Source organism: Petromyzon marinus, chromosome 83 (assembly GCF_048934315.1).
Source record: "Petromyzon marinus isolate PM22_M1 ecotype Great Lakes invasive population chromosome 83, UKy_Petmar_22M1.pri1.0, whole genome shotgun sequence".
Classification (NCBI taxonomy): Eukaryota; Metazoa; Chordata; class Hyperoartia; order Petromyzontiformes; family Petromyzontidae; genus Petromyzon; species Petromyzon marinus.
In genome coordinates, this window is record NC_133748.1 from 2,070,393 (window position 1) to 2,094,344 (window position 23,952).

The window sequence follows — 23,952 nt, forward strand, 5'->3', positions numbered from 1 at the left end:
AGACTCACAGAGACTCAGGGTCTAGAGACTCACAGAGACTCACAGAGACTCAGGGCGCAGAAACTCGGGGTGTAAAGACTCACAGAGACTCACAGAGACTCACAGAGACTTACAGAGACTCACAGAGACTCAGGGTGTAGAGACTCACAGAGACTCACAGAGACTCAAGGTGTAGAGACTCACAGAGACTCACAGAGACTCACAGAGACTCACAGAGACTCAGTGTGTAGAGACTCACAGAGACTCACAGAGACTCACAGAGACTCACAGAGACTCAGGGTGTAGAGACTCACAGAGACTCACAGAGACTCACAGAGACTCACAGAGACTCACAGAGACTCAGGGTGTAGAGACTCACAGAGACTCACAGAGACTCACAGAGACTCAGTGTGTAGAGACTCACAGAGACTCACAGAGACTCGCAGAGACTCACAGAGACTCACAGAGACTCAGGGTGTAGAGACTCACAGAGACTCACAGAGACTCACAGAGACTCAGGGAGACTCACTGAGACTCACAGAGACTCACAGAGACTCGGGGTGTAGAGACTCACAGAGACTCACAGAGACTCACAGAGACTCAGGGTTTAGAGACTCAGGGTGTAGAGACTCACAGAGACTCACAGAGACTCAGGGAGACTCACAGAGACTCACAGAGACTCACAGAGACTCAGGGTGTAGAGACTCACAGAGACTCACAGAGACTCAGCGAGACTCAGGGTGTAGAGACTCACAGAGACTCACAGAGACTCAGGGTGTAGAGACTCACAGAGACTCACAGAGACTCAGGGTGTAGAGACTCACAGAGACTCACAGAGACTCGCAGAGACTCACAGAGCCTCACAGAGACTCAGGGTGTAGAGACTCACAGAGACTCACAGAGACTCAGGGTGTAGAGACTCACAGAGACTCACAGAGACTCACAGAGACTCAGGGTGTAGAGACTCACAGAGACTCACAGAGACTCAGGGTGTAGAGACTCACAGAGACTCACAGAGACTCACAGAGACTCAGGGTGTAGAGACTCAGAGAGACTCACAGAGACTCACAGAGACTCAGGGTGTAGAGACTCACAGAGACTCACAGAGACTCACAGAGACTCAGGGTGTAGAGACTCACAGAGACTCAGGGTGTAGAGACTCACAGAGACTCACAGAGACTCACAGAGACTCGCAGAGACTCACAGTGACTCAGAGAGACTCAGGGTGTAGAGACTCACAGAGACTCACAGAGACTCGGGGTGTAGAGACTCACAGAGACTCACAGAGACTCACAGAGATTCAGGGTGTAGAGACTCAGAGAGACTCACAGAGACTCAGGGTGTAGAGACTCACAGAGACTCACAGAGACTCACAGAGACTCAGGGTGTAGAGACTCACAGAGACTCACAGAGACTCACAGAGACTCAGGGTGTAGAGACTCACAGAGACTCACAGAGACTCACAGAGACTCAGGGCGAGCAGGAGAAGCAGCTGGCTGGGTTCAAGGAGAAGCAGGCGATGGAGAGGAAACAGGTGAGTGGGAGACTCACAGAGACTCACAGAGACTCACAGAGACTCAGCGAGACTCACAGAGACTCACAGAGACTCACAGAGACTCAGGGAGACTCACAGAGACTCACAGAGACTCACAGAGACTCAGGGTGTAGAGACTCACAGAGACTCACAGAGACTCACAGAGACTCAGGGTGTAGAGACTCAGAGAGACTCACAGAGACTCACAGAGACTCAGGGTGTAGAGACTCACAGAGACTCACAGAGACTCACAGAGACTCAGGGTGTAGAGACTCACAGAGACTCAGGGTGTAGAGACTCACAGAGACTCACAGAGACTCACAGAGACTCGCAGAGACTCACAGTGACTCAGAGAGACTCAGGGTGTAGAGACTCACAGAGACTCACAGAGACTCGGGGTGTAGAGACTCACAGAGACTCACAGAGACTCACAGAGATTCAGGGTGTAGAGACTCAGAGAGACTCACAGAGACTCAGGGTGTAGAGACTCACAGAGACTCACAGAGACTCACAGAGACTCAGGGTGTAGAGACTCACAGAGACTCACAGAGACTCACAGAGACTCAGGGTGTAGAGACTCACAGAGACTCACAGAGACTCACAGAGACTCAGGGCGAGCAGGAGAAGCAGCTGGCTGGGTTCAAGGAGAAGCAGGCGATGGAGAGGAAACAGGTGAGTGGGAGACTCACAGAGACTCACAGAGACTCACAGAGACTCACAGAGACTCAGGGAGACTCACAGAGACTCACAGAGACTCAGGGAGACTCAGGGAGACTCACAGAGACTCACAGAGACTCAGGGAGACTCACAGAGACTCACAGAGACTCAGGGAGACTCACAGAGACTCACAGAGACTCACAGAGACTCAGGGTGTAGAGACTCACAGAGACTCACAGAGACTCACAGAGACTCACAGAGACTCAGGGTGAGCAGGAGAAGCAGCTGGCTGGGTTCAAGGAGAAGCAGGCGATGGAGAGGAAACAGGTGAGTGGGAGACTCACAGAGACTCACAGAGACTCACAGAGACTCAGCGAGACTCACAGAGACTCAGAGAGACTCAGAGACTCACAGAGACTCAGAGACTCACAGAGACTCACAGACACTCACAGAGACTCAGGGTGTAGAGACTCACAGAGACTCACAGAGACTCACAGAGACTCAGGTGAGCAGGAGAAGCAGCTGGCTGGGTTCAAGGAGAAGCAGGCGATGGAGAGGAAACAGGTGAGTGGGAGACTCAAAGAGACTCACAGAGACTCACAGAGACTCACAGAGACTCAGGGTGTAGAGACTCACAGAGACTCAGGGAGACTCAGGGTGTAGAGACTCACAGAGACTCAGGGAGACTCAGGGTGTAGAGACTCAGGGAGACTCACAGAGACTCACAGAGACTCACAGAGACTCGCAGAGACTCACAGAGACTCACGGAGACTCAGGGTGTAGAGACTCACAGAGACTCAGGGTGTAGAGACTCACAGAGACTCAGGGAGACTCAGGGTGTAGAGACTCAGGGAGACTCACAGAGACTCGCAGAGACTCGCAGAGACTCACAGAGACTCACAGAGACTCACAGAGACTCACAGAGACTCAGGTTGTAGAGACTCACAGAGACTCACAGAGACTCGCAGAGACTCACAGAGACTCAGGGTGTAGAGACTCACAGAGACTCACAGAAACTCACAGAGACTCAGGGTCTAGAGACTCACAGAGACTCACAGAGACTCAGGGTGTAGAGACTCACAGAGACTCACAGAGACTCAGGGAGACTCACAGAGACTCAGGGAGACTCACAGAGACTCACAGAGACTCACAGAGACTCAGGGTGTAGAGACTCACAGAGACTCACAGAGACTCAGGGAGACTCACAGAGACTCACAGAGACTCACAGAGACTCAGGGTGTAGAGACTCACAGAGACTCACAGAGACTCACAGAGACTCAGGGTCTAGAGACTCACAGAGACTCACAGAGACTCACAAAGACTCACAGAGACTCACAGAGACTCACAGAGATTCAGGGTGTGGAGACTCACAGAGACTCACAGAGACTCGGGGTGTAGAGACTCAGGGTGTAGAGACTCAGGGTGTAGAGACTCACAGAGACTCACAGAGACTCACAGAGATTCAGGGTGTGGAGACTCACAGAGACTCACAGAGACTCGGGGTGTAGAGACTCAGGGTGTAGAGACTCAGGGTGTAGAGACTCGGGGTGTAGAGACTCACAGAGACTCACAGAGACTCACAGAGACTCAGGGAGACTCAGGGTGTAGAGACTCAGTGTGTAGAGACTCAGTGTGTAGAGACTCAGGGTCTAGAGACTCACAGAGACTCACAGAGACTCACAGAGACTCGGGGTGTAGAGACTCACAGAGACTCACAGAGACTCAGGGTCTAGAGACTCAGGGTGTAGAGACTCACAGAGACTCACAGAGACTCACAGAGACTCACAGAGACTCACAGAGACTCAGGACGAGCAGGAGAAGCAGCTGGCTGGGTTCAAGGAGAAGCAGGCGATGGAGAGGAAGCAAGTGAGTGGGAGACTCACAGAGACTCACAGAGACTCACAGAGACTCACAGAGACTCAGGGTGTAGAGACTCACAGAGACTCGCAGAGACTCAGGGAGACTCACAGAGACTCACAGAGACGCAGGGTGTAGAGACTCACAGAGACTCACAGAGACTCAGTGTGCAGAGACTCACAGAGACTCACAGAGACTCAGGGCGTAGAGACTCACAGAGACTCACAGAGACTCACAGAGACTCAGGGGGTAGAGACTCACAGAGACTCACAGAGACTCAGGGTGTAGAGACTCACAGAGACTCAGGGAGACTCAGGGTGTAGAGACTCAGGGAGACTCACAGAGACTCACAGAGACTCGCAGAGACTCACAGAGACTCACAGAGACTCACAGAGACTCAGGGTGTAGAGACTCACAGAGACTCGCAGAGACTCACAGAGACTCACAGAGACTCAGGGTGTAGAGACTCACAGAGACTCACAGAGACTCACAGAGACTCAGGGTGTAGAGACTCACAGAGACTCACAGAGACTCAGGGTGTAGAGACTCACAGAGACTCACAGAGACTCACAGAGACTCAGGGTCTAGAGACTCAGGGTGTAGAGACTCACAGAGACTCACAGAGACTCACAGAGACTCAGGGTCTAGAGACTCACAGAGACTCACAGAGACTCAGGGTGTAGAGACTCACAGAGACTCAGGGAGACTCAGGGTGTAGAGACTCACAGAGACTCAGGGTGTAGAGACTCAGGGTGTAGAGACTCACAGAGACTCACAGAGACACAGGGTGTAGAGACTCACAGAGACTCACAGAGACTCACAGAGACTCAGGGTCTAGAGACTCAGGGTGTAGAGACTCACAGAGACTCACAGAGACTCACAGAGACTCAGGGTCTAGAGACTCACAGAGACTCACAGAGACTCACAAAGACTCACAGAGACTCACAGAGACTCACAGAGATTCAGGGTGTGGAGACTAACAGAGACTCACAGAGACTCAGGGTGTAGAGACTCGGGGTGTAGAGACTCGGGGTGTAGAGACTCACAGAGACTCACAGAGACTCACAGAGACTCGGGGTGTAGAGACTCACAGAGACTCACAGAGACTCACAGAGACTCAGGGAGACTCAGGGTGTAGAGACTCAGTGTGTAGAGACTCAGTGTGTAGAGACTCACAGAGACTCACAGAGACTCACAGAGACTCGGGGTGTAGAGACTCACAGAGACTCATAGAGACTCAGGGTGTAGTGACTCACAGTGACTCACAGAGACTCAGGGTGTAGAGACTCAGGGTGTAGAGACTCAGGGTGTAGAGACTCACAGAGACTCACAGAGACTCACAGAGACTCACAGAGACTCACAGAGACTCAGGACGAGCAGGAGAAGCAGCTGGCTGGGTTCAAGGAGAAGCAGGCGATGGAGAGGAAACAGGTGAGTGGGAGACTCACAGAGACTCACAGAGACTCAGGGAGACTCACAGAGACTCAGCGAGACTCACAGAGACTCAGAGAGACTCAGAGACTCACAGAGACTCACAGAGACTCACAGAGACTCAGGGAGACTCAGGGAAACTCACAGACACTCACAGAGACTCACAGAGACTCAGAGAGACTCAGAGACTCACAGAGACTCACAGAGACTCACAGAGACTCAGGGAAACTCACAGACACTCACAGAGACTCACAGAGACTCACAGAGACTCAGAGACTCACAGAGACTCACAGACACTCACAGAGACTCAGGGTGTAGAGAATCACAGAGACTCACAGAGAATCACAGAGACTCAGGGTGTAGAGACTCACAGAGACTCACAGAGACTCAGGGTGAGCAGGAGAAGCAGCTGGCTGGGTTCAAGGAGAAGCAGGCGATGGAGAGGAAACAGGTGAGTGGGAGACTCAAAGAGACTCACAGAGACTCACAGAGACTCACAGAGACTCAGGGTGTAGAGACTCACAGAGACTCAGGGAGACTCAGGGTGTAGAGACTCAGGGAGACTCACAGAGACTCACAGAGACTCACAGAGACTCGCAGAGACTCACAGAGACTCACGGAGACTCAGGGTGTAGAGACTCACAGAGACTCAGGGTGTAGAGACTCACAGAGACTCAGGGAGACTCAGGGTGTAGAGACTCAGGGAGACTCACAGAGACTCGCAGAGACTCGCAGAGACTCACAGAGACTCACAGAGACTCACAGAGACTCAGGTTGTAGAGACTCACAGAGACTCACAGAGACTCGCAGAGACTCACAGAGACTCAGGGTGTAGAGACTCACAGAGACTCACAGAGACTAACAGAGACTCAGGGTGTAGAGACTCACAGAGACTCACAGAGACTCAGGGTGTAGAGACTCACAGAGACTCACAGAGACTCAGGGTGTAGAGACTCACAGAGACTCAGGGAGACTCAGGGTGTAGAGCCACACAGAGACTCAGGGTGTAGAGACTCAGGGTGTAGAGACTCACAGAGACTCACAGAGACACAGGGTGTAGAGACTCACAGAGACTCACAGAGACTCACAGAGACTCAGGGTCTAGAGACTCAGGGTGTAGAGACTCACAGAGACTCACAGAGACTCACGGAGACTCAGGGTCTAGAGACTCACAGAGACTCACAGAGACTCACAAAGACTCACAGAGACTCACAGAGACTCACAGAGATTCAGGGTGTGGAGACTAACAGAGACTCACAGAGACTCAGGGTGTAGAGACTCGGGGTGTAGAGACTCGGGGTGTAGAGACTCAGGGTGTAGAGACTCACAGAGACTCACAGAGACTCACAGAGACTCGGGGTGTAGAGACTCACAGAGACTCACAGAGACTCACAGAGACTCAGGGAGACTCAGTGTGTAGAGACTCAGTGTGTAGAGACTCACAGAGACTCACAGAGACTCACAGAGACTCGGGGTGTAGAGACTCACAGAGACTCACAGAGACTCACAGAGACTCAGGGTGTAGTGACTCACAGTGACTCACAGAGACTCAGGGTGTAGAGACTCAGGGTGTAGAGACTCAGGGTGTAGAGACTCACAGAGACTCACAGAGACTCACAGAGACTCAGGGAGACTCACAGAGACTCACAGAGACGCAGGGTGTAGAGACTCACAGAGACTCACAGAGACTCAGGGTGTAGAGACTCACAGAGACTCACAGAGACTCACAGAGACTCAGGGGGTAGAGACTCACAGAGACTCACAGAGACTCAGGGAGACTCAGGGTGTAGAGACTCAGTGTGTAGAGACTCAGGGTCTAGAGACTCACAGAGACTCACAGAGACTCACAGAGACTCAGGGTGTAGAGACTCACAGAGACTCACAGAGACTCAGGGTCTAGAGACTCAGGGTGCAGAGACTCACAGAGACTCACAGAGACTCACAGTGACTCACAGAGACTCACAGAGACTCACAGAGACTCAGGGTCTAGAGACTCACAGAGACTCACAGAGACTCACAAAGACTCACAGAGACTCACAGAGACTCACAGAGACTCAGGGTCTAGAGACTCACAGAGACTCACAGAGACTCACAAAGACTCACAGAGACTCACAGAGACTCACAGAGACTCAGGGTCTAGAGACTCACAGAGACTCACAGAGACTCAGGGTGTAGAGCCTCAGGGTGTAGAGACTCACAGAGACTCATAGAGACTCAGTGTGTAGAGACTCAGGGTCTAGAGACTCACAGAGACTCACAGAGACTCACAGAGACTCGGGGTGTAGAGACTCACAGAGACTCACAGAGACTCAGGGTGTAGAGACTCACAGAGACTCACAGAGACTCACAGAGACTCAGGACGAGCAGGAGAAGCAGCTGGCTGGGTTCAAGGAGAAGCAGGCGATGGAGAGGAAACAGGTGAGTGGGAGACTCACAGAGACTCACAGAGACTCACAGAGACTCACAGAGACTCAGGGTCTAGAGACTCACAGAGACTCACAGAGACTCAGGGTGTAGAGACTCACAGAGACTCACAGAGACTCAGGGAGACTCACAGAGACTCACAGAGACTCACAGAGACTCAGGGTGTAGAGACTCACAGAGACTCACAGAGACTCAGGGAGACTCAGGGAGACTCACAGAGACTCACAGAGACTCACAGAGACTCAGGGTGTAGAGACTCACAGAGACTCACAGAGACTCACAGAGACTCAGGGTCTAGAGACTCACAGAGACTCACAGAGACTCACAAAGACTCACAGAGACTCACAGAGACTCACAGAGATTCAGGGTGTGGAGACTCACAGAGACTCACAGAGACTCGGGGTGTAGAGACTCAGGGTGTAGAGACTCAGGGTGTAGAGACTCACAGAGACTCACAGAGACTCACAGAGATTCAGGGTGTGGAGACTCACAGAGACTCACAGAGACTCGGGGTGTAGAGACTCAGGGTGTAGAGACTCAGGGTGTAGAGACTCGGGGTGTAGAGACTCACAGAGACTCACAGAGACTCACAGACACTCAGGGAGACTCAGGGTGTAGAGACTCAGTGTGTAGAGACTCAGTGTGTAGAGACTCAGGGTCTAGAGACTCACAGAGACTCACAGAGACTCGGGGTGTAGAGACTCACAGAGACTCACAGAGACTCAGGGTCTAGAGACTCACAGAGACTCACAGAGACTCACAGAGACTCACAGAGACTCATAGAGACTCACAGAGACTCAGGGTGTAGAGACTCACAGAGACTCAGGGTGTAGAGACTCACAGAGACTCGCAGAGACTCAGGGAGACTCACAGAGACTCACAGAGACGCAGGGTGTAGAGACTCACAGAGACTCACAGAGACTCAGTGTGCAGAGACTCACAGAGACTCACAGAGACTCAGGGCGTAGAGACTCACAGAGACTCACAGAGACTCACAGAGACTCAGGGGGTAGAGACTCACAGAGACTCACAGAGACTCAGGGTGTAGAGACTCAGGGTCTGGAGACTCACAGAGACTCAGGGTGTAGAGACTCACAGAGACTCACAGAGACTCACAGAGACTCAGGGTCTAGAGACTCAGGGTGCAGAGACTCACAGAGACTCACAGAGACTCAGGGTGTAGAGACTCGGGGTGTAGAGACTCAGTGTGTAGAGACTCACAGAGACTCAGGGTGTAGAGACTCACAGAGACTCAGGGTGTAGAGACTCGGGGTGTAGAGACTCACAGAGACTCACAGAGACTCAGGGTGTAGAGACTCACAGAGACTCACAGAGACTCAGGGTGTAGAGACTCACAGAGACTCACAGAGACTCACAGAGACTCAGGGTGTAGACACTCAGGATCTGGTGGATGCTGGCTGACCAACTATAACCACTCCCCACTCCCCACCACCACCCCCCCACCACCCCCCCACCACCACCCCCCCACCACCACCCCCCACCTCGTCGACCATCCCCCACCCCCCTGCAGAAGAAGGCCGATATCCAGAGGATAACTTTGAAGGAGGAGCGGAAAATTTTGCAGAAGAAGGTGATGGAGGAGCTCGATCAGAAGCAAGCGGCCCAGGTGGGTGTGGGCACGTGAAGGGTCACAGCACCGAGGTTGAACACGCAGGAATCGATAACCGATAATCACAATGTGTATTGATGTAGTTCAGGAAGTAATCTGATGATCTATAAAGCGCTTGAGGCAGTCTTAAAACTACAACACATCCCGTGTCTCTCCCCCCGTGTCTCTCTCTCTCTCTCTCCCCGTGTCTCTCTCCCCGTGTCTCTCTCTCCCCATGTCTCTCTCTCTCCCCGTGTCTCTCTCTCTCCCCATGTCTCTCTCTCTCCCCGTGTCTCTCTCTCCCCGTGTCTCTCTCTCCCCGTGTCTCTCTCTCCCCGTGTCGCTCTCTCCCCGTGTCTCTCTCCCCATGTCTCTCTCTCTCCCCGTGTCTCTCTCTCTCCCCGTGTCTCTCTCTGCCCATGTGTCTCTCTCCCCCCGTGTCTCTCTCCCCGTGTCTCTCTCTCTGACCCCCGTCTCTCTCTCTCTCTCTTTGACCCCGTGTCTCTCTCTGACCCCGTGTCTCTCTCTCCCCGTGTCTCTCTCTCTCCCCGTGTCTCTCTCCCCATGTCTCTCTCCCCGTGTCTCTCTCTCTCCCCGTGTCTCTCTCTCTCTCTGTGTCTCTCTCCCCGTGTCTCTCTCTCCCCGTGTCTCTCTCCCCGTGTCTCTCTCTCTCTGACCCCCGTGTCTCTCTCTCCCCCCGTGTCTCTCTCTCCCCGTGTCTCTCTCTCCCCATGTGTCTCTCTCTCCCCATGTGTCTCTCTCTCCCCGTGTCTCTCTCTCCCCGTGTCTCTCTCTCTCCCCCTGTGTCTCTCTCTCTCCCCCGTGTCTCTCTCTCTCTCCCCCGTGTCTCTCTCTCTCCCCCCGTGTCTCTCTCTCCCGTCTCTCTCTCTCTCTGACCCCCGTGTCTCTCTCTCCCCCCGTGTCTCTCTCCCCCCGTGTCTCTGACCCCCGTGTCTCGCTCTCTCTCTCTATCTCCCCGTGTCTCTCTCTCCCCGTGTCTCTCTCTCCCCATGTGTCTCTCTCTCCCCGTGTGTCTCTCTCTCCCCGTGTCTCTCTCTCCCCCCGTGTCTCTCTCTCCCCGTGTCTCTCTCTCCCCATGTGTCTCTCTCTCCCCGTGTGTCTCTCTCTCCCCGTGTCTCTCTCCCCGTGTCTCTCTCCCCGTGTCTCTCTCTCTGACCCCCGTGTCTCTCTCTGTCTCTCTCTGACCCCGTGTCTCTCTCTGACCCAGTGTTTCTCTCTCTCTCTCCCCCCGTGTCTCTCTCTCTCTGACCCCCGTGTCTCTCTCTCTCTGACCCCGTGTCTCTCTCTGACCCGGTGTCTCTCTCTCCCCGTGTCTCTCTCTCTCCCCGTGTCTCTCTCCCCGTGTCTCTCTCTCCCCGTGTCTCTCTATCTCCCCGTGTCTCTCTCCCCATGTCTCTCTTTCTCCCCGTGTCTCTCTCTCCCCGTGTCTCTCTCTCTCTCTCCCCGTGTCTCTCTCTCTCTCTGTGTCTCTCTCTCTCCCCGTGTCTCTCTCTCCATGTCTCTCTCTCTCTCTCTGACCTCCGTCTCTCTCTCTCCCGTGTCTCTCTCTCCCCGTGTCTCTCTCTCCCCGTGTCTCTCTCTCTCTATATCTCCCCGTGTCTCTCTCCCCGTGTCTCTCTCTCTCTCTCTCTCTCCCCGTGTCTCTCTCTCCCCCCGTGTCTCTCTCCCCATGTGTCTCTCTCTCCCCGTGTCACTCTCTCCCCGTGTCTCTCTCTCTCCCCGTGTCTCTCTCCCCGTGTCTCTCTCTCTGACCCCCGTGTCTCTCTCTCCCCGTGTCTCTCTCCCCCCGTGTCTCTGCCCCCCGTCTCTCTCTCTCTCTATCTCCCCATGTCTCTCTCCCCGTGTCTCTCTCTCCCCCCGTGTCTCTCTCTCCCCGTGTCTCTCTCTCCCCCCGTGTCTCTCTCTCCCCATGTCTCTCTCTCCCCATGTGTCTCTCTCCCCATGTGTCTCTATCTCCCCGTGTCTCTCTCTCCCCGTGTCTCTCTCCCCGTGTCTCTCTCTCTCCCCGTGTCTCTCTCTCCCCCCGTGTCTCTCTCTCCCCGTGTCTCTCTCTCCCCATGTGTCTCTGTCCCCCCATGTGTCTCTATCTCCCCGTGTCTCTCTCCCCGTGTCTCTCTCTCCCCCCGTCTCTCTCTCCCCATGTGTCTCTCTCCCCCCGTGTCTCTCTCCCCGTGTCTCTCTCCCCCCGTGTCTCTCTCTCTGACCCCCGTCTCTCTCTCTCTCTCTCTGACCCCGTGTCTCTCTCTGACCCCGTGTCTCTCTCTCCCCGTGTCTCTCTCTCTCCCCGTGTCTCTCTCCTCGTGTCTCTCTCTCTCTCCCCATGTCTCTCTCTCTCCCCGTGTCTCTCTCTCCCCGTGTCTCTCTCTCTGTGTCTCTCTCTCTCCCCCCGTGTCTCTCTCTCTCTGACCCCCGTGTCTCTCTCTGACCCCCGTGTCTCTCTCTCTCCCCTTGTCTCTCTCCCCGTGTCTCTCTCCCCGTGTCTCTCTCTCTCCCCGTGTCTCTCTCTCCCCGTGTCTCTCTCTCTCTCACCGTGTCTCTCTCTCTCTGTGTGTCTCTCTCTCTCCCCGTGTCTCTCTCTCCCCGTGTCTCTCTCCCCGTGTCTCTCTCTCTCCCCCCGTGTCTCTCTCTCACCGTGTCTCTCTCTCCCCCCGTGTCTCTCTCTCCCCGTGTCTCTCTCTCCCCATGTGTCTCTCTCCCCCCGTGTCTCTCTCTCCCCATGTGTCTCTATCTCCCCGTGTCTCTCTCTCCCCGTGTCTCTCTCTCCCCCCGTGTGTCTCTCTCCCCGTGTCTCTCTCTCCCCCCGTGTCTCTCTCTCCCCGTGTCTCTCTCTCCCCGTGTCTCTCTCTCCCCATGTGTCTCTATCTCCCCGTGTCTCTCTCCCCGTGTCTCTCTCCCCGTGTCTCTCTCTCCCCCCGTGTCTCTCTCTCCCCGTGTCTCTCTCTCCCCATGTGTCTCTCTCCCCCCGTGGCTCTCTCCCCGTGTCTCTCTCCCCCCGTGTCTCTCTCTCTGACCCCCGTCTCTCTCTCTCTCTCTGACCCCGTGTCTCTCTCTGACCCCGTGTCTCTCTCTCCCCGTGTCTCTCTCTCTCCCCGTGTCTCTCTCTCTCCCCATGTCTCTCTCTCTCTCCCCGTGTCTCTCTCTCTCCCCGTGTCTCTCTCTCTGTGTCTCTCTCTCTCCCCCCGTGTCTCTCTCTCTGACCCCCGTGTCTCTCTCTGACCCCCGTGCCTCTCTCTCTCCCCTTGTCTCTCTCCCCGTGTCTCTCTCCCCGTGTCTCTCTCTCTCTCCCCGTGTCTCTCTCTCTCTCACCGTGTCTCTCTCTCTGTGTGTCTCTCTCTCTCTCCCCGTGTCTCTCTCTCCCCGTGTCTCTCTCCCCGTGTCTCTCTCTCTCTCCCCGTGTCTCTCTTTCTCCCCGTCTCTCTCTCTCTATCTCCCCGTGTCTCTCTCCCCATGTCTCTCTCTCTCTCTGACCCCCGTGTCTCTCTCTCTCCCGTGTCTCTCTCTCTCCCCCCGTGTCTCTCTCTCCCGTCTCTCTCTCTCTCTCTGACCCCCGTGTCTCTCTCTCTCCCGTGTCTCTCTCTCTCCCCCCGTGTCTCTCTCTCCTCTCTCTCTCTCTCTGACCCCCGTGTCTCTCTGACCCCCGTGTCTCTCTCTCTCCCGTGTCTCTCTCTCTCCCCCCGTGTCTCTCTCTGACCCCCGTGTCTCTCTCCCTCTGACCCTCGTGTCTCTCTCTCCCCCCGTGTCTCTCTCTCCCCCCGTGTCTCTCTCTCTCCCCCCGTGTCTCTCTCTCCCGTCTCTCTCTCTCTCTCTGACCCCCGTGTCTCTCTCTCTCTCTCTATCTCCCCGTGTCTCTCTCTCTCCCCGTGTCTCTCTCTGACCATCGTGTCTCTCTCTCTCCCCGTGTCTCTCTCTCCCCGTGTCTCTCTCTGACCCCCGTGTCTCTCTCTCTGTGTCTCTCTCTCTCTCCCCGTGTCTCTCTCCCCCCGTGTCTCTCTCCCCGTGTCTCTCTCTCTCTCTCCCCCCGTGTCTCTCTCTCCCCCCGTGTCTCTCTCTCCCCCCGTGTCTCTCTCTATCTCTCTCCCTGTCCGACCCCCGAGCAGGAGCGTGTCTTCGTGGAGAATCAGAAGGGGACCCTGGACGCGCTCCTTCGCCAGGCGATTTCCACGCACGTGGAGCGCCTGGGTCAGATGGAGACGGACGGTCTGCAGGCCAAGCAGCTCTTCCGCAGGGGTGAGGTCCCACACCCCCCCTCCACCACCGCCACGTCCACAGTAACGGTGAGGGTTGTGGTGAACCGCGTTGAAGATGCCAAGAGGTTGGAGGCGCTCCAATTCTTTTTTGTATTTTCCCCACCTTGATGGAATCCAAAACGTCGTCCGTTTTTGCTTTTGAAATTGCCGCTTTTTTGTGTGTGTGTGTGCGTTTAAAACCCATCCCCACCGTTGGGTGCTCGTCGGATAATAATTCGGCCGGGCGAAACGTGAGGCGCGGGAGAAAGCAATCGTCACGTGACGGATGACTCGTCGCCACGTTCGCCATCGCAAGGCGCAGCACAGAGAAGCCCTTTCGGTGAAGTCGCCACCACGTTGAAGGGAAACAATAAAGTAATAGAAATAATAATATATGTGTGTGAAAGACGATAAAAAAAAGTCTCGCGACGTTTCGACCATAACGTCAAACGGTTATCATCGTCATCAGGTGATGATGGTGACCTATTCTTCGGTAAAGTCACCACGTTGAAGGGAAACAATAAAGTAATAATATATATATGAAACAATACAAAATTATCACGACGTTTCGACCATAACATCAAACGGTCATCATCGTCATCAGGTGATGATGATGACCTATTCTTAGCTCTTTCGGTAAAGTCACCACGTTGAAGGGAAACAATAATATATAAAGCGATACAAAATTCTCACGACGTTTCGACCATAACGTCAAATGGTCATCATCATCAGGTGATGGTGACCTATTCTTAGCCCTTTCGGTGAAGTCGCCACCACGTTGAAGGGAAACAATAAAGTAATAGAAATAATAATATGTGTGTGAAAGACGATAAAAAAAAGTCTCGCGACGTTTCGACCATAACGTCAAACGGTCATCGTCATCAGGTGATGATGGTGACCTATTCTTAGCTCTTTCGGTAAAGTCACCACGTTGAAGGGAAACAATAAAATAATAAAATATATATGAAACAATACAAAATTCTCACGACGTTTCGACCATAACGTCAAATGGTCATCATCATCAGGTGATGGTGACCTATTCTTAGCTCTTTCGGTGAAGTCGCCACCACGTTGAAGGGAAACAATAAAGTAATAGAAATAATAATATGTGTGTGAAAGACGATAAAAAAATTCTCGCGACGTTTCGACCATAAGGTCAAACGGTTATCATCGTCATCAGGTGATGATGGTGACCTATTCTTCGGTAAAGTCACCACGTTGAAGGGAAACAATAAAGTAATAATATATATATGAAACAATACAAAATTATCACGACGTTTCGACCATAACGTCAAATGGTCATCATCGTCATCAGGTGATGATGATGACCTATTCTTAGCTCTTTCGGTAAAGTCACCACGTTGAAGGGAAACAATAATATATAAAGCGATACAAAATTCTCACGACGTTTCGACCATAACGTCAAATGGTCATCATCATCAGGTGATGGTGACCTATTCTTAGCCCTTTCGGTGAAGTCGCCACCACGTTGAAGGGAAACAATAAAGTAATAGAAATAATAATATGTGTGTGTGAAAGACGATAAAAAAAAGTCTCGCGACGTTTCGACCATAAGGTCAAACGGTTATCATCGTCATCAGGTGATGATGATGGTGACCTATTCTTAGCTCTTTCGGTAAAGTCACCACGTTGAAGGGAAATAATAAATATATATAAAACGATAAAAAATTCTCGCGACATTTCGACCATAACGTCAAACGGTCACCATCATCAGGTGATGATGATGGTGACCTAATCTTAGCTCTTTCGGTAAAGTCACCACGTTGAAGGGAAACAATAAAATAATACAAATATATATGAAACAATACAAAATTCTCTCGACATTTCGACCATAACGTCAAACGGTCATCATCATCAGGTGATGATGGTGACCTATTCTTCGGTAAAGTCACCACGTTGAAGGGAAACAATAAAGTAATAATATATATATGAAACAATACAAAATTATCACGACGTTTCGACCATAACATCAAACGGTCATCATCGTCATCAGGTGATGATGATGACCTATTCTTAGCTCTTTCGGTAAAGTCACCACGTTGAAGGGAAACAATAATATATAAAGCGATACAAAATTCTCACGACGTTTCGACCATAACGTCAAATGGTCATCATCATCAGGTGATGGTGACCTATTCTTAGCCCTTTCGGTGAAGTCGCCACCACGTTGAAGGGAAACAATAAAGTAATAGAAATAATAATATGTGTGTGAAAGACGATAAAAAAAAGTCTCGCGACGTTTCGACCATAACGTCAAACGGTCATCATCATCAGGTGATGATGATGATGGTGACCTATTCTTAGCTCTTTCGGTGAAGTCACCACGTTGAAGGGAAACAATAAAGTAATAAATATATATAAAACGATAACAAAATTCTCACGACGTTTCGGCCATAACGCAAACGGTAATCATCATCATCAGGTCATCCACTGGTGTTGAACCAGAAGACGCCACAAGGCGTTACAACTCAACAACAGCACACTATCAGAGTTATTGAGGGCTCGGGGTGGTTAGCATTTACATTATGAGACCTCCTTTGCCAGTAAACAAGATATAGTAATGAGGTTTTTACCCTTTTAACTGGCACAAAAACTGACGCCTTTATTCAAGGCATCGTGTTTGTAATAACTGCAACACAAGCGGTCAAAAATGCAGACAAAAATGTAACAACTCTGATAATATTGGCACTGTCCTTGAATTTGATTGGTCCACACCAGAGACGGCTTTTCTTAGAGCCTAGTCTCCACTGGTGTTGGACCAGAAGACGCCATAAGGCGTTACAACTCAACAACAGCGCACTATCAGAGTTATTGAGGGCTCGGGGTGGTTAGCATTTACATTATGAGACCTCCTTTGCCAGTAAACAAGATATATTAATGAGGTTTTTACCCTTTTAACTGGCACAAAAACTGACGCCTTTATTCAAGGCATCGTGTTTGTAATAACTGCAACACAAGCGGTCAAAAATGCAGACAAAAATGTAATAACTCTGATAATATTCTTAGTTTTTTCGGTAAAGTCACGTTGAAGAGAAACAACAAAATAACAAAATATATATAAAACAATAAAAAATTCTCACGACGTTTCGACCATAACTCAAACGGTCATCATCAGGTGTGTCGGTTTGCATAAATTTATGCATAAATTTATGCATGTCGGTTTGCATAAATTTATGCATAATTTTATGCATAAATTTATGCATAAATTTATGCATAAATTTATGCATAAATTTATGCATAAATAAATTTATGCATAAATTTATTTATGCATAAATTTATGCATAAATTTATTTATGCATAAATTTATTTATGCATAAATTTATGCAAACCGACACACCTGATGATGACCGTTTGAGTTATGGTCGAAACGTCGTGAGAATTTTTATTGTTTTATATATATTTTGTTATTTTGTTGTTTCTCTTCAACGTGACTTTACCGAAAAAACTAAGAATATGAATTACTGCAGTCACGAAAGCTTTAAATCAAAACTCTGATAATATTGGCACTGTCCTTGAATTTGATTGGTCCACACCCGAGACGGCTTTTCTTTAGAGCCCTTTAGTCTCTCCGCTGGTGTTGGACCAGAAGATGCCACAAGGCATACAACTCAAAAACAGCGCCACTATCAGAGTTATTGAGGGCTCGGGGTGAGCATTTACATTATGAGACTTCCTTTGCCAGTAAACAAGATATAGTAATGAGGTTTTTACCCTTTTAACTGGCACAAAAACTGACGCCTTTATTCAAGGCATCGTGTTTGCAATAACCGCAACACAAGCAGTCAAAATGCAAACAAAAAGAGACAACTCTGATGATAATAATATTGGCACTGTCCTTGAATTTGATTGGTCCACACCAGAGACAGCTTTTCTTAGAGCCCTTTAGTCTCTCCGCTGGTGTTGGACCAGAAGACGCCAAAAGGCGTACAACTCAACAACAGCGCACTATCAGATTTATTGAGGGCTCGGGGTGAGCATTTACATTATGAGACCTCCTTTGCCAGTAAACAAGATATAGTAATGAGGTTTTTACCCTTTTAACTGGCACAAAAACTGACACCTTTATTCAAGGCATCGTGTTAGCAGTCAAAATGCAAACAAAAAAGACAACTCTGATAATAATTATATTGGCACTGTCCTTGAATTTGATTGGTCCACACCAGAGATGGCTTTTCTTTAGAGCCCCTTTAGTCTCTCCACTGGTGTTGGACCAGAAGACGCCACAAGGCGTACAACTCAACAACAGCGAACCATCGGAGTTATTGAGGGCTCGGGGTGGTTAGCATTTACATCAAATTCAAGGACAGTGCCACGACGTTGAAGTCTGTGAATCCGGTGAAGACGGTGAATCCGGTGAAGCCGGTGAAGACGGTTGGTGAAGACGGTGAAGCCGGTGAAGCCGGTGAAGACGGTGAAGCCGGTCAAGTCGGTGAAGTCGGTGAAGCCGGTGAAGACGGTCGGTGAAGACGGTCGGTGAAGACGGTGAAGACGGTGAAGCCGGTGAAGACGGTCGGTGAAGACGGTGAAGCCGGTGAAGACGGTGAAGCCGGTGAAGACGGTCGGTGAAGACGGTGAAGCCGGTGAAGACGGTGAAGCCGGTGAAGACGGTCGGTGACGCCGGTGAAGTCGGTGAAGCCGGTGAAGCCGGTGAAGACGGTGAAGTCGGTGTCTGTGTGTGTGTGACTGTGTGTGTGTGTGTCTCTGTGTGACTGTGTGTGTGACTGTGTGTGTGTGTCTGTGTGTGTGTGTCTCTGTGTGACTGTGTGTGTGTGTGTGACTGTGTGTGTGACTGTGTGTGTCTGTGTGTGTGTGTCTGTGTGTGTGTGACTGTGTCTGTGTGTCTCTGTGTGTGTCTCTGTGTGACTGTCTGTGTGTGTGTGTGTCTGTGTGTGTCTGTGTGACTGTGTGTGTGTGTCTGTGTGTGTGTGTGACTGTGTGTGTGTGTGTGTGTCACTGTGTGTGTGTATGTGTGTGTCTGTGTGTGTGTGTGTAACAGAGTTTGAGAGGAGCGTGCTGGAGATGGTCGTGAGACAGCATCAAGAGATGAAACAGCTACTGAAACAACAGCTGTCTGAGCAGCTGCTGCTGTCTCGGCAGCACATGGACAAGAGACACAGCAAGGTGGGGGGACACGGGGGTGGTGGTGGTGGGTGGTGGTGGTGGTGGTGGGTGGTGGTGGTGGTGGTGGGTGGTGGTGGTGGAGGTGGTGGGTGGTGGTGGGGAGAGATAGAGGGACCAGACCAAAGCTCTCTCTCCTCACCACCCTCACCCTCACCACCACCCTCACCACCACCACCACCCTCACCACCACCACCACCCTCACCATCACCACCACCCTCACCACCACCACCACCCTCACCCTCACCACCACCACCACCCCTACAGGAGGTGGAGCAGCTCCAGCGGGCCAGCTCCAGGCTTGTGGACGAGGAGCCCTCACCACCACCCTCACCCTCACCACCACCCTCACCACCACCCTCACCACCACCCTCACCACCCTCACCACCCTCACCACCACCCTCACCACCCTCACCCCTACAGGAGGTGGAGCAGCTCCAGCGGGCCAGCGCCAGGCTTGTGGACGAGGAGCCCTCACCACCACCCTCACCCTCACCACCACCCTCACCACCACCCTCACCACCACCCTCACCACCCTCACCACCCTCACCACCACCCTCACCACCCTCACCCCTACAGGAGGTGGAGCAGCTCCAGCGGGCCAGCGCCAGGCTTGTGGACGAGGAGCGCGCCCGCCAGGGGGCGCTGTCAGCGGCTGCCGCCCGGCGCGGGCGACGGAGCGCCAAGGCGAACGTGACGCGCTTCAAGGACGCCATGCGCCCAGCCGCCATTTTCCACTCCGCCTCCGACAGGGAGAAGCTCAAGCAGGTGGGGTGGTGGTGAGGGTGAGGGTGGTGGTGAGGGTAGTGGTGAGGGTGGTGGTGGTGGTGAGGGTGGTGGTGGTGGTGGTGGTGGTGGTGGTGAGGGTGGTGAGGGTGGTGGTGAGGGTGGTGAGGGTGGTGGTGGTGAGGGTGGTGGTGGTGGTGAGGGTGAGGGTGGTGGTGAGGGTGGTGGTGAGGGTGAGGGTGAGGGTGGTGGTGGTGGTGAGGGTGAGGGTGGTGGTGAGGGTGAGGGTGGTGGTGGTGGTGAGGGTGGTGGTGGTGGTGGTGAGGGTGGTGGTGGTGGTGGTGGCTGACGTGAACTGGGGGGAAGAGGAATCTCGCTCTTGAGTGTCTACACCACCTCGTCAGTGTCTGTGTGTGTGTGTTTGAGTCTGTGTGTGTCTATCTGTGTGTGTGTGTCTGTGTGTGTGTCACTGTGTGTGTGTCACTGTGTGTGTGTGTCTTTGAGTCTGTGTGTGTTTGAGTCTGTGTGTCTGTGTGTGTGTGTGTCACTGTGTGTGTGTGTTTGAGTCTGTGTGTCTGTGTGTGTGTGTTTGAGTCTGTGTGTGTTTGAGTCTGTGTGTCTGTGTGTCACTGTGTGTGTGTGTTTGAGTCTGTGTGTCTGTGTGTGTGTGTCACTGTGTGTGTGTGTGTTTGAGTCTGTGTGTGTGTGTGTTTGAGTCTGTGTGTGTTTGAGTCTGTGTGTGTCTATCTGTGTGTGTGTGTCTGTGTGTGTGTCACTGTGTGTGTGTGTTTGAGTCTGTGTGTGTTTGAGTCTGTGTGTCACTGTGTGTGTGTGTGTTTGAGTCTGTGTGTGTTTGAGTCTGTGTGTCTGTGTGTGTGTGTCACTGTGTGTGTGTGTGTTTGAGTCTGTGTGTCTGTGTGTGTGTGTCACTGTGTGTGTGTTTGAGTCTGTGTGTGTGTGTGTTTGAGTCTGTGTGTGTTTGAGTCTGTGTGTGTCTATCTGTGTGTGTGTGTCTGTGTGTGTGTCACTGTGTGTGTGTGTTTGAGTCTGTGTGTGTTTGAGTCTGTGTGTCACTGTGTGTGTGTGTGTTTGAGTCTGTGTGTGTTTGAGTCTGTGTGTCTGTGTGTGTGTGTCACTGTGTGTGTGTGTGTTTGAGTCTGTGTGTCTGTGTGTGTGTGTCACTGTGTGTGTGTTTGAGTCTGTGTGTGTCTATCTGTGTGTGTGTCTGTGTGTGTGTCACTGTGTGTGTGTGTGTGTTTGAGTCTGTGTGTGTTTGAGTCTGTGTGTCTGTGTGTGTGTGTCACTGTGTGTGTGTGTTTGAGTCTGTGTGTCTGTGTGTGTGTGTCACTGTGTGTGTGTTTGAGTCTGTGTGTCTGTGTGTGTGTGTTTGAGTCTGTGTGTGTTTGAGTCTGTGTGTCTGTGTGTCACTGTGTGTGTGTGTTTGAGTCTGTGTGTCTGTGTGTGTGTGTCACTGTGTGTGTGTGTTTGAGTCTGTGTGTGTGTGTGTTTGAGTCTGTGTGTGTTTGAGTCTGTGTGTGTCTATCTGTGTGTGTGTGTCTGTGTGTGTGTCACTGTGTGTGTGTGTTTGAGTCTGTGTGTGTTTGAGTCTGTGTGTCACTGTGTGTGTGTGTGTTTGAGTCTGTGTGTGTTTGAGTCTGTGTGTCTGTGTGTGTGTGTCACTGTGTGTGTGTGTGTTTGAGTCTGTGTGTCTGTGTGTGTGTGTGTCACTGTGTGTGTGTGTTTGAGTCTGTGTGTGTCTATCTGTGTGTGTGTGTCTGTGTGTGTGTCACTGTGTGTGTGTGTTTGAGTCTGTGTGTCTGTGTGTGTGTGTTTGAGTCTGTGTGTGTTTGAGTCTGTGTGTCTGTGTGTGTGTGTCACTGTGTGTGTGTGTGTTTGAGTCTGTGTGTCTGTGTGTGTGTGTGTGTCACTGTGTGTGTGTGTTTGAGTCTGTGTGTGTTTGAGTTTGTGTGTCTGTGTGTGTGTGTGTCACTGTGTGTGTGTGTGTTTGAGTCTGTGTGTCTGTGTGTGTGTGTCACTGTGTGTGTTTGAGTCTGTGTGTCTGTGTGTGTGTGTGTTTGAGTCTGTGTGTGTTTGAGTCTGTGTGTCTGTGTGTGTGTGTGTCACTGTGTGTGTGTGTTTGAGTCTGTGTGTGTGTGTGTCACTGTGTGTGTGTGTTTGAGTCTGTGTCTGTGTGTGTGTGTTTGAGTCTGTGTGTGTTTGAGTCTGTGTGTCTGTGTGTGTGTCACTGTGTGTGTGTGTGTTTGAGTCTGTGTGTCTGTGTGTGTGTGTGTCACTGTGTGTGTGTGTTTGAGTCTGTGTGTCTGTGTGTCACTGTGTGTGTGTTTGAGTCTGTGTGTCTGTGTGTGTGTGTGTCACTGTGTGTGTGTGTTTGAGTCTGTGTGTCTGTGTGTGTGTGTCACTGTGTGTGTGTGTTTGAGTCTGTGTGTCTGTGTGTGTGTGTGTCACTGTGTGTGTTTGAGTCTGTGTGTCTGTGTGTCACTGTGTGTGTGTGTTTGAGTCTGTGTGTCTGTGTGTGTGTGTGTTTGAGTCTGTGTGTCTGTGTGTCTGTGTCTGTGTGTGTGTATGTGTGTGACTGTGTGTGTGTCTGTGTGTGTGTCTGTGTGTCTGTGTGTGTCTGTGTCACTGTGTGTGTGTCTGTCACTGTGTGTGTCTATGTGTGTATCTGTGTGTGTGTCACTGTGTGTGTGTGTCTATCTGTGTGTGTGTCTATCTGTGTGTGTCACTGTGTGTGTTTATCTGTGTGTGTGTCTATCTGTGTGTCTATCTGTATGTGTGTGTCACTGTATGTGTGTGTCTGTGTGTGTGTCTATATGTCTATCTGTGTGTATATGTGTGTGTCTGTGTCTCACTGTGTGTCTATATGTCTATCTGTGTGTCTATCTGTGTGTGTCTCACTGTGTCTCACTGTGTGTCACTGTGTGTCTCACTGTGTGTCACTGTGTGTGTGTCTATATGTCTATCTGTGTGTCTCACTGTGTGTCTATCTGTGTGTGTGTCTATCTGTGTGTCTCACTGTGTGTGTCTCACTGTATGTGTCTCACTGTGTGTCACTGTGTGTGTGTCTCACTGTCTCACTGTGTCTCACTGTGCGTCTCACTGTGTGAATGTGTCTATATGTCTATCTGTGTGTCTCACTGTGTGTCTATCTGTGTGTGTCTATCTGTGTGTGTCTATCCGTGTGTCTCACTGTGTGTCTCTGTGTGTCTCACTGTGTGTGTCTTACTGTATGTGTCTCACTGTGTGTCACTGTGTGTGTGTCTCACTGTGTGTCTCACTGTGTCTCACTGTGTGTCTCACTGTGTGTGTCTCACTGTGTGTCACTGTGTGTGTGTCTCACTGTGTGTGTCTCACTGTGTGTCTGTGTGTCTGTGTGTGTGTCTCACTGTGTGTGTCTCACTGTGTGTGTGTCTCACTGTGTGTCTGTCTATGTGTGTCTGTGTGTGTGTCTCACTGTGTCTCACTGTGTGTCTCACTGTGTCTCACTGTGTGTCTCACTGTGTCTCACTGTGTGTCTCACTGTGTGTCACTGTGTGTGTCTCACTGTGTGTCTCACTGTGTGTGTCTCACTGTGTGTCTGTGTGTCTGTGTGTGTGTGTCTCACTGTGTGTGTCTCACTGTGTGTGTGTCTCACAGTGTGTGTGTCTCACAGTGTGTGTGTGTCTCACTGTGTGTCTGTGTGTGTCTATGTGTGTCTGTGTGTGTGTCTCACTGTGTCCCACTGTGTGTCTCACTGTGTGTCTATGTGTGTCTGTGTGTGTGTCTCACTGTGTGTCTATCTATGTGTCTCACTGTGTGTGTCTCACTGTGTGTGTGTCTCTGTGTGTCTCACTATGTGTCTATCTGTGTGTGTGTCTCTGTGTGTCTCACTGTGTGTGTGTCTCACTGTGTGTCTATCTGTGTGTGTGTCTCACTGTGTGTCTATCTATGTGTCTCACTGTGTGTGTGTCTCTGTGTGTCTCACTGTGTGTGTCTCACTGTGTGTCAGACTGTGTGTCTATGTGTGTCTATGTGTGTCTGTGTGTGTCTCACTGTGTCTATCTATGTGTCTCACTGTGTGTCTATGTGTGTCTGTGTGTTTCACTGTGTGTGTCTCACTGTGTCTCACTGTGTGTGTCTCACTGTGTGTCTCACTGTGTGTGTGTCACTGTGTGTGTGTCTCACTGTGTCTCACTGTGTCTCACTATGTATGTGTCTCACTGTGTGTGTCTCACTGTGTGTCTCACTGTGTGTGTGTCACTGTGTGTGTCTCACTGTGTCTCACTGTGTATGTGTCTCACTGTGTGTGTGTCTCACTGTGTCTCACTGTGTGTCTCACTGTGTGTCTATGT

The 23,952-nt window shown here is 51.4% G+C and overlaps 1 protein-coding gene across 1 annotated transcript in view; it reads left to right on the forward strand.

Moving 5' to 3' along the window:
- LOC116957715 (uncharacterized) overlaps window positions 1-23,952 on the forward strand; it is an 85,824-nt gene that overhangs the window by 55,932 nt on the left and 5,940 nt on the right. The window contains exons 22-25 of the mRNA XM_076057636.1: window positions 9,414-9,509; window positions 13,610-13,739; window positions 18,756-18,880; window positions 19,457-19,645. Of these exons, the coding sequence (XP_075913751.1) occupies window positions 9,414-9,509; window positions 13,610-13,739; window positions 18,756-18,880; window positions 19,457-19,645 (540 nt within the window). The remainder of the gene's footprint in view (window positions 1-9,413; window positions 9,510-13,609; window positions 13,740-18,755; window positions 18,881-19,456; window positions 19,646-23,952) is intronic.